The sequence below is a fragment of the Schistocerca cancellata genome, chromosome 2, assembly GCF_023864275.1.
Source record: "Schistocerca cancellata isolate TAMUIC-IGC-003103 chromosome 2, iqSchCanc2.1, whole genome shotgun sequence".
Classification (NCBI taxonomy): domain Eukaryota; kingdom Metazoa; phylum Arthropoda; class Insecta; order Orthoptera; family Acrididae; genus Schistocerca; species Schistocerca cancellata.
In genome coordinates this window covers 652,295,482-652,306,645 of record NC_064627.1, presented here as the reverse complement: position 1 = coordinate 652,306,645, position 11,164 = coordinate 652,295,482, and the positions used below count along the sequence as shown (strand labels likewise).

Here is an 11,164-nt window from a genome sequence, read left to right as displayed (position 1 = left end):
TTTCAATTTTTTTGTTTTGTTTTGGCGTGGGCGATGAGAAATGCGTACTACGTGTAGACTGTAGAGCAAGACCAGTGGCAAAGTTTCATGGCAGTATGGGGTGTTTGTTGTAGAGTTACTCTCCTTTACACTGAGTTTTAAAACATGTTTCTGTTTGCAGCAGTGCTCCTGACGAAGTCCGCAAAATAACGTTGGCGTTTAAAGCTGTTTCAGATCCCACTCTTAACGCCAACGACCCGAATACAGACGACAGGAGTTTGTGTCTACAAGATATTTACAAGCTGTGAAATTTCCACTCTTGGCATAACTGTCAGCGAAGAAGGCAATCTAGACAAATCTGTTAATGTTGTCAAAGAAATGACATTATCTCACTGTCATTATGCTCAATGTTAAGCAACGGTTGCTGTAATATGCCTTATACAATAAAATGGAAATCACGAACGAGAAATGTACCGTTATTCCGGTATACAGACGCCTTGCCGTCGACAGTGCCTGAAAGTGTCAAATTTAGAAGATGATGACGATAAACAAATGAAGCAATATGATTCGACTGCAGTTGTTAATATTTACTTTGTGTCTTTTAGCAATTTGCGTTATTGGCTTAATTGGACTGTTTACGATCATAGCGGAGAATGAACAACCATTCCTAATCAGACCACGCCCACGCCAGTTCTACGATCTTTATCCCCTCGATTTACAGCTGTTGAATTTACCACATTTTAGTTACATCATAAATAATGACATATGTGGACTGAAAACAGTTGAATCAGTTTTGTTAGTTACTTCTCACTGCGGAAATGTAGAAGCTCGGAGTGCTATAAGACAAGCATACCCCCAGCATGAGTTAATAAAGCTCGGAATTCGCAGACTTTTTCTGTTAGCAGTATCACCATCTGTAAATGAAAATTCAATACATGACGAAAACAGAAGGTCAGTCCATTTCTCATTCACATAAAAATTTTGTTTCCTATTGCAGTAAATAAAACGGTGCCAATATACATAGTTTTTCGTAGAAACGGGATATCACTCTTCCTTTTGAGAATATGTCTTATCTCGAGTTGAATTACACATTAAGCATTATACTAGTAATATTTCTCTCTTTCCCATTATAATGTGTGTTTTAACTATGATCTAATGGATATGAATCAAACTAACAAACTGGTTTTGAAATGTAGAGTACGTTGGTACAACATTGTAATGGTGTAATCATATTTCTTGGGAATGACTGAAATCCAGAAGCTGCCACTGATTTCTTCTTCATTCTCATAAAGACAGTAGTAGTAGTAGTACTCCTCCATGCGTGATAACTATTGTTGGGATATTCACCACCATTATGTGTGTGTTAAAGTATGTAGGCCTACTATAATTTTTGTTTAGTGTGAATGTTATGCAACTTTTCTTATATTACTTACCCTATTGCTGTGGATTAAATAAAGAAAGATAGGGCAAACAATGAAGCTCTCGCCTGAAAAGGAACATATGTATTTATACCACAAAGCAACATTGCGAAGTTTCTTATGTCAAGACTTCAAATCAGAATGGCTTTTGATGTGTTTCAACTTATGTCTTGCACATTGCTACTGTAGGAGTACAGTACAGTTCATTTGTGCTGACATCTGGATGAGATGAATGATTGAAATATTGGGTGACTTAACTTCTTGTGCATTTATTTGGTGTCTTGGCTAGCCAGGAAGCACCTCAAGGTTCATCAATTCACTTGGGTTGTAGGTCATGGAGGAAAACCTTCAGGGATGTGGAACAAGGCAAGGTATATATTAACAAACGAGAAGCAGTTCTTAGGAATGTGAACTGTACACTGTGAGGAGGAGGCTGGGGAGGGGAGGGACAGCAGAATAGGGGTGGGGGATGGTATAGTGCTGCTGGGGAGCTTGCAGGGATGAGGTGGAGAGAGGGTATGGCAGCTATGTGCAGTTGGAAGTTTAGACAGGGTGGGGTAGTGGAAAAAGAGAGAAGTGAAAAGACAGTGTGTTGGTGGAATAGAGGGTTGTGTAGTGCTGGAATGGGTACAGGGAAGGGATTGATGGGCAAGGACAGTGACTGATGAAGGTTGAGGCCAGGAGACTTATGGGACTGTAGGATATATTGCAGGGAGAGTTCTCACTTGCACAGTTCAGAAAAGCTGGTGTTGGTGGGAAGGATTCATATGGTGTATGCTGTGAAACAGTCACTGAAATGAAGAGTGTTGCGTAGGGTGGCGTGCTCAGCAACAGGGTGGTCCAGTCGTTTCTCGGCCACAGTCTGTCGGGGGCCATTCATGTGGACAGACAGCTTGTTGGTTGTCTTTCCCACATAGAATGCAGCACAGTAATTGCAGCTTAGCTTGTAGATCACATGACTGGTCTCACAGGTAGTGCCCTTGATGGGATAGGTGATGTTTGTGACCAGACTGGAGTAGGTGGTTGTGGGAGGATGCATGGGACAGATCTTGCATATGGTCTATTACAGGAATACGAGCCATGAGGCAAGGGGTTGGGACCAAGGGTTGTGTGGGGATAGCAGAGGATATCGTGTAGGTTTGGTGGACAGTGAAACACCACTGTGGAGGGGGTGGGGTGGGAAGGATAGTGGGCGGGATATTTCTCACTTCAAGGCATGACAAGAGGTAGTCGAAACCCTGGTGGAGAATGTAATTCAGTTGTTCCAGCTGTGGGTGATACTGAGTTACGAGGGGAATGCTCATCTGCAGCCGAATGGTGGGTCTTTGGGAGGTGGTAAGTGACCAGAAAGATAAGGCATGGGAGATTTGTTTTTGTACAAGGTTGGAAGGGTGATTATGGCCTGGAAAGGCCTCAGTGGGATCTTTGGTATATTTCAAGAGGGACCATTCATCACTGCAGATGTGATGGCCATGGCTGGCTTGGCTGGAAGGGATGTCTTGGTATGTAATGGGTGGCAGGTGTCGAAGTGAAGATATTGCTGGTGGTTGGTAGGTTTGATATGGACAAATGTACTGATGTAGCCATCTCTGAGGTGGAGGTAAACATCTAGGAAGGTGGCTTGTTGGGTGGAGTAGGATCAGGTGGAGCGAATGGGGGGAGAAGGCGATGAGGTTCTGGAGGAATGTGGGTAGGGCATTCTCACCCTCAATCCAGATCACAAAGATATCATTAAGGCTTCTGGGTGCTTAGGAAGGATTCTTCTAGATGGCCCATGAATAGGTTGGCATAGGATGGTGCCTTGCCTGTGCCCATAGCCATAACATGGATTTGTTTGCAGGTAATGCTTTCAAAGGAGAAGCAATTGTGGTTGAGGATAGAGTCAGTCATGGTGACTTGGAAGGAGGGTGTTGGTCTGGAATCCATCGGGCATTGGGAAAGATAGTGCACAATAGTGGTAAGGCCATGGGCATTAGAGATGTTATTGTAAAGGGAGGGAGCATCAATAGTGACGAGCAGGACACCGTGTGGTAAAGGGACAGGAACTGTGGAGAGTCAGTGGAGGAATTGGTTGGTATCTTTTATATAGGAGGATAGGTTCCAGGTAACAGGTTGAAGGTGTTGGTCTACAAGAGTAGAGATTCTCTCAGTGGGTGTGCAGTAACTGGCCACAATGGGGTGTCCTGGGTGGTTGGGTTTATGGACTTTAGGAAGCATGCAGAAGGTAGGAGTGTGGAGAGTGATAGGGGTGTGGAGAAAGATGGACTCCAGGGAAAGGTTTTGGAATGGGCCTAGGAAAGGGATCTATCTGACAGCTGGTGGAGTCCTTCTGCCAGGTAATCCTTGCAGTTCAAAGCAACTGTGTCGGAGCCTTTGTCAGCAGGTAGGATCATAAGAGCAGGATCAGTTTTTAGCCAGTCGATTGTGGTTCTTTCTGCTGTGGATGTAAGAGTTTGCATGTTGAGGGGTTTGGGGAATGATGGTGAGGCAAGGTTCGAAGTTAACAAATTCTGCAAAGTTAACAGGGGGTGATTTGGGGGCAGTGAGGATGGATCACAGTTGGATGAAGGAGTGAACTGAGTCAGGTAGGGTTCAACATTGGTCTTTGGTTGAGTCTGATTGGTAAGGTTGGTGGTGAAAAAGTGTTTCCACTGTAGGGACTGGGAGAAGGAGAGTATGTTCTTAACAAGGCCTGCATGACTGAATTTGGGAGTGGGGCAAAAGGTGAGGCCTTTGGAAAAGACTGATTTTTGTGTGGGGCTAAGGCTTTTGGAGGAAAGGTTCACAACTGCATTTCTGGTCTGGTTAAGTGTGAGGGAGTTTTGAAGAGTAGGGTGAATGTACTATGTCTGCAAGGCAGGGTTTGTCAGCTATGAGGGGACGTGGGGGTTGGGGGGTTTGTAGGTTGCTGTAGAGGTGGTGGACTGTGGTACTGCAAGATGGGAGTAGCAAGCAAGTAGGGTGGAGAGTTTTTTGTGGTGCCATTGTGCATGTTGCTCTAGTTCCTGGAGGGCAAGAGTTTCAGTGTGTGTTATGGGTTCCAGGAGACAAGATGCAAGACCTGTCCCATACATCTTCCACCACCACCACCACCTACTCCAGTCTGGTCACGAACATCACCTATCCCATCAAAGACATGGCTACCTGTGTGACCAGTCATGTGATCTACAAGCTAAACTGCATCCATTACATGGGCATGACAACCAGCAACCTGTCTGTCCCTGTGAATGGCCACCGATAAAATATGGCTAAGAAACAACTGGAGCAAGCCACCCAACACAGCATTCTTCATTTCAATGACTGCTTCACAGCATGTGCCATATGAATCCTTCCCACTGACACCAGTTTTTCTGAAATGTGCAGGTGAGAACTCTCCCTGCAATATATCCTACATTCCTGTAACTCCCCTGGTCTCAATCGTCATTAGTCATTGTCCTCACCCATCAGCCCCTTCCCTGTTCACGTTGTAGCACTACACAGCCCTCTATTCCACCAGTGCACCCAGTCTTCTTACTTCTTTCCTTTACTGCAACCCCCCCCCCCCTCCTCCAGTCTCTATCCTGATCTTTGTATAACCTCCAGACTGCACACCTAGCTCTTCCATATTCTCTCTCCACCTCTTCCCATCCCTGCACGCTCCCCAGCAGCACTTTACTGGCCCCCTCCCCTACCCGGCTATCCCTCCCCAACCCGGCCTTCTCCTTACCCTCACTCAGCTGCCTCTCCCATTATGTGCTGCCGCTGCTCATAGTCTAGCTTCAGCTGCCAGAGACTGTAGTTGTGTGTGTGTGCATTGCATTTGTGTCTATGTGTGTGTGTGGGGGGGGGGGGGTCTACTTTTGAAAAAGGCCTCGTTGGCTGAAAACTGATTTTGTGGCAGTCTTTTTGTTTTCTCTCTATTTGTCATGCCAGATATTTATTGCTTTGCAGTTTTTTGCTTTCTGTCTTTTCTTCTGTTCCTCACGTTTTTGTGGGTCATTTTTAATCCTTTCCCTTGCTCTCCTCATCTTGAGGCACTTACACTCTCTTCTTATATTTACTCATATTTATTCCTGAAAGTAGGTTTATTGTATATTAAACTTTTGAGCTAAAATATTTTTACATTCACTAAGTCTCACACCACATGAAAGCAATGCTTTTAATTGACACCGTAAGCAATATTGAAGATATTTATCCCAGTTGTCAATCATGATTATTGCAACATGTTTCTGGGCAACATTATTCCATTTTCAAGTGCTAAAAATAAGGAAACCAGATTAAACTATCCTCCTTATACCACATACATATAAGGATAACAGATGTCCTACCTTAAAAAAATTATGCTGTTAGGCTCCAACACAGCTTAAAACACAACCTGCACACATGCATTTTCTGCTTAAACCATAAAACATGAAACATCACAAGCCAGTACATTTACCATTCCTGAGGTACAATTGCAAATGAAAAGCCACTGCAATCACCTGCCAGTGGTGATATTTACATATAGCTTAATGCGCAGCACCAACGACACTACTATCTGTCGTAAAATCTTTGAGAAGTGCCTGTCTCGTCCTAGAGTGTACTATCTTAAAAATACCTCTATGCTGCAGTCTGAACAGAAATAGCATGCATAAATCCTATGTCACTAGGTGAAATATGTTGGTGGCTGCTTCTTAAGGAGAGTATCACTGGAGTGTGCCCAGAAATGCTTTTGAGTCACTTCCGTCCTCTCATTTAAAACGCTGATGCATTCCTCTTTTAAGGCACAACAAATGTCTACCTCCTCTAAATTTGATGGCAACCACCTTTTTTCTTTAATGTGCATCACCCTCATGCTTTCTGTTATATCCCCCAATGAATGCTGCTCATTCTTGAGATGCTTTGCAACAACTGATGAGCCATTCTCTTTATTATTATATTCTTTAAAACTAAATTTAAAATTCCACCCCATCTGTCTCCAATATCTTGCTCCACAAACCTGATATTTTATTTCATACACTCCCAATTTCCTCATCCAGTTCTCATCTGTGTCAGTTTTATGCCTCAGCCTCTGTCATAATCTGTTGTCTGTCTTGAAAGCAATACTTACCACTTTTGTGTTAATCAGCCTCACTAATTTATGTTTGAGACAGCATTTTTAAAGGCAAATGTTAAGTGTAGTGAAAAAATACAAGTGTACAGAAGATATGTCGATGATATTATCATTGTCTATAAGGGGTCATAGAAAGATTGCAGCATAGAGGTATTTTTAAGTGAGAATGGGCTAGGACCAGACTGGGATGTTTTATGATTTATGGTTTGAATTAACAATGTACATGTGCAGCATGTTTCTTAAGTTGCAATGAAGCCTAACATCAAATGTAACAATCATGGTCTCAAACACTTTCTTGTTTTGTGAGGTACCTATCTAAAATGTACCAGGTGATCAAAAAGTCAGCATAAATTTGAAAACTTAATAAACCACATAATAATGTAGATAGAGAGGTAAAAATTGACACACATGCTTGGAATGACATGGGGTTTTATTAGAAGTATTTGCTAGACGCGTGAAAGATCTCTTGCGCGCGTCATTTGGTGATGATCATGTGCTCAGCTGCCACTTCATCATGCTTGGCCTCCCAGGTCCCCAGACCTCAGTCCGTGCAATTATTGGCTTTGGGGTTACCTGAAATCGCAAGTGTATTGTGATTGACCGACATCTCTAGAGATGCTGAAAGACAACATCCGACGCCAATGCCTCACCATAACTCTGGACATGCTATACAGTGCTATTCACAACATTGTTCCTCGACTACAGCTATTGTTGAGGAATGATGGTGGACATATTGATCATTTCCTGTAAAGAACATCATCTTTGCTTTGTGTTACTTTGTTATGCTAATTATTGCTATTCTGATCAGATGAAGCACCATCTGTCGGACATTTTATGAACTTTTGTATTTTTCTTTTATGGTTCTAATAAAACCCCATGTCATTCCAAGAATGTGTGTCAATTTGTACCTCTCCATCTACATTATTCCGTGATTTATTCAGTTTTCAAATTTATGCTGACTTTTTGATCACCCGGTACATATGCATAGGCTCCATTGAAATATTTTCTATGTAACCTTTTCTCTTTGGTAATATATAATAAAATAATGCATTTCTGCATTATATTAGAAGTTAAACAAGGCCTAGCAAAAAATTAACTCATACAATGAATTATTACATTAGGCCTATTTGGTTATAGTATAGGCCAATGTCTTAAACTTGGAAATTATGAACTGTAAAATACAAAAATGCACAAAGTTTTGTAGCTTGACTTAAATATTTGTCACATCCTCAGACATGACAATCTGTGGACACCATGTCCATGAATGTGGCATCTAGGTATGTGGCAGATATTACAAAAGTATTGAATTTCAAAATTTACATTAAATTTATAGATAATATATTATATTATTAAATTAAACATATCAACATATACCTTTCATGCATACATAATGACAGGTTATTTTACATGTAAAGTAGTAATGGGCACAGATGTGAAACAGTGGAAATAACAACACACAAATATTTACATTAACAACAGTCTTTCCTCTTACAAGTAAGTCAGCAACTACATACAATAATGTTCTTTGACAAAATGGCTGCTTGCTAGTCTTCATCAATATTATGAGAATACTGCTGCTTCCACCTTTTGTTGTGGAGATGACGTAAAATCTTGGGACATGAGTTTAGAATATTTGTGAAATGTAGTCCCTTTTGCAATTACTTTTTAAGTTAAAGATATGTTAATGCCTAATATGTGCATTTATAGAAAATAATATTTCAGTACTTATAACATTACAACGGTGCAAACTGGAGCTGGGGACAGTCCATGGACAGACATGTCACATTCCATGGCCAACTTTTGAAACAAAAATTAAATTACAATTTTTTTGCCAACATAGTACCTTACAGTATATATTTTAAAAACTTCTAATACATTTAATAGCCTTTAAGGATTTCTATATCATGTATTGTGCTGGGACAAGAAATATCTCTTTCCTTGATAATGATCCTACTTAAAAAAGACGTGCAGTTCTTTTTTTATATTAAATAGCATTTGTGTCTCATGTCCTGGTAACTTACTCCTTACACAAATATATAGATATTCTTCAAAGATGAATAGTTACCTACACCTATAACAACAGAGGCCTACACTGGTACTTATCGTACAGCTAACAGGAATTTCAAATCCTAGGATTTAGGTAACCAGATAATTTATGTAATGAGTATCTAACAAGTTAATGTTTTAAATTTTCTTTTGAATTGGTAGTTCTTCCCAATTTTTTTCTTTATGAAACAGGAGCTTGTTGAAGACCTTTGGCTCAGTGTGAATAACTTTACTGAATCGTTGAGAAATAAGCAAATCTACATCAACATCTATATACTCTGCAAACCACTGTGAGGTGCATAGCAGAGGGCACATACCATTGTAGCAGTTATAATGGTTTTGTACTGCTCCATTCATGTATTGAGTGCGGGAAGAATGATTGCCTCTGTGCGTGCTCTCGTTAATCTAATCTTGTCCCCACGATCCCTACGTGACTGATAAGTAGGAGGTTATAGTAGAATCATCATTTAGAGTTGGTTGTTGAAACTTTGAAAATAAGCTCCTTGGAATAGTTTAGCTTCAGGAGTCTGCCAGTTTAGTTTCTACAGCCTATTTGTGACACACTCTTAGTGATCAGACAAATCTGTGACCATTCATGCTGCCCTTCTCTGTATACATTCAATATTCCCTGCTAGTCCTTTTAGGCACGTGTCCCACACACTTGAACGGTATTACAGGATTGGTCACAAGTGTTTTTCAAAGCATTACACCCAAGTATTTGTTGGAGTTGACTGAAACCAACTGTGACTCATTAGTATTATAGTCACAGGATACTATGTTCTCTCATTTTATTATGCGTGAAAGTTTACATTTCTGAACATGTAAAGCAAATTGAGTTGCCAATCTTTGCACCACTTTGAAATTTATCAAGATCTGACTGAAAATTTACGCAGCTTCCTTCAGACAGTCCTTCATTATACTAATTGTGTCATCTGCAAAAAGTCTGTGTTACTATTAGTATTGTCTGCAAGCTCATTAATATAAAACATGAACAGCAAGGGTCCCAACACATTTCCCTGGAGCACATCCAAAGTTACTGATGCATCTGATAATGATTCTCCATACAAGATAATAAGGTGCATCCTCTCTACCAAGAAGTCCTCAAACCAGTCACTAATTTTGCTTGACACCCCATATGATCATAATTTTGAAAATAAGTGTGGAAGTGGTACTGTGTCAAACATTTTTCATAAATTAAGAAATACTGCATCTGTCCAACTGCCTTGATCTACATCATTCGGTATGTGGGAAAGTCCAAGTTGGATTTTGCACAACTGATGTTTTCACAATCTGTGGGATTGACTTCGAGGAAGTTATTCTGTTCAGGATACCTCTTTGTGTTTGAGCTCAGAATATGTTGTAAGGTTCTACAACAAATCAATGTTTAAAGTTGTGGATGGTAGTTGTGTAAATCACTACCCTTCTTGTAACCTGTTCTTGTGACCTGTTCTTTCTTCCATTTACTGTGCACCGTTTTTTGTTCATTGGATCTATGATAGGTTATAGTTAGAAGAGGGACTAACTCAGCCACAAATTCGGTATATAACCTGATGGGGATTCTGTCTTTGTTCAGTTTTAATGATTTCAGCTTTTTCTCAAAACTACTGACACTAACACTTTTTCAGTCGTCTTTTCAGGGGTGTGAGGATTAAATGAGAGCAACTCTTGTGGGTTTTCCTTTGTAAAGGAACATTTGAAAACAGAGTTAAGCACTTCAGTTTTTGGGTTGGTACCCTTAATTTCAGTGCCTGTCCTGCTTGCGAGTGAAAGGACACCAACTTCAGTGCCACTAACAGCCTTTACATACAACTATAATTTCTTTCGGTTTTGTTAAGGACTGTTTGACAGTATTCTTCTACAGTAGTCACTGAAGGCTTGCACACATTGCTCTTTTGACAGCCAAATGTGTCTCATTCTGGATCTCTCTATCTACAGCCCTATGCTTGTTTTACATCTGTTATGCAGTGTTCACTGTTTGTTTCTAGACATTTCTTTAGAGTGACCATATACCATGGAAGGTCCCTCCCATTATGAACTGTTCTTCTAGGTACATATCTACCCGGCCCATGTGCTAAAGGTTCCATGTTCCTCATTGAGATATGACACTACTGCTTTTTTATGTATTTTACTTAATGTGTGTGTGTGTGTGTGTGTGTGTGTGTGTGTGTGTGTGTGTGTGTGTGTTGTAAATGATGACACCACCACGTGAGTGCATTGTTGTTATTTAATTACAACCCACTATTATCTACTTATCTTTTTACAAGATGATGATTTTACATCTGGCATTTTATTTCATATTTTTCTTAATTTATAGCCAATTTTAAGCTTGATGTCTTGTTATAATGTTAATGACAAACTCAATCACTTGAAAATAGCGTAAAAGGCCGAAACCTGGGTTGTAATTAAATAAACAACAATACATTCAAATGATGGTGTGTTCATTTGAAAATTATTGATCTACTGTTACTCAGCAACATCAAAAACTGTTTAATGTGTATATCTTTCTACTTGTTTTAGTTGTCCTTTGTACTTCAGTAATCATTGTTGCCACAATTGTGTCATGGCCACTGATACCAGTTTCAATGTAGACTTCTTCAAAGAGGTCATATCTATTTGTTGCCATTAGATCTAACATATTTCCAGCATAAAT

The 11,164-nt window shown here is 40.3% G+C and overlaps 1 protein-coding gene across 2 annotated transcripts in view; it reads left to right on the top strand.

The window, feature by feature from the left end:
* The first annotated feature begins 12 nt into the window (after positions 1-12).
* Positions 13-11,164, top strand: part of LOC126162329 (beta-1,3-galactosyltransferase 2-like) — a 31,589-nt gene continuing 20,437 nt past the window's right edge. The window contains exon 1 of one of the 2 annotated variants that reach the window (XM_049918760.1): positions 13-930. In XM_049918760.1, the coding sequence (XP_049774717.1) occupies positions 542-930 (389 nt within the window). In that variant the 5' untranslated portion in view covers positions 13-541. The remainder of the gene's footprint in view (positions 931-11,164) is intronic. The other variant, XM_049918759.1, reaches the window with a different exon arrangement.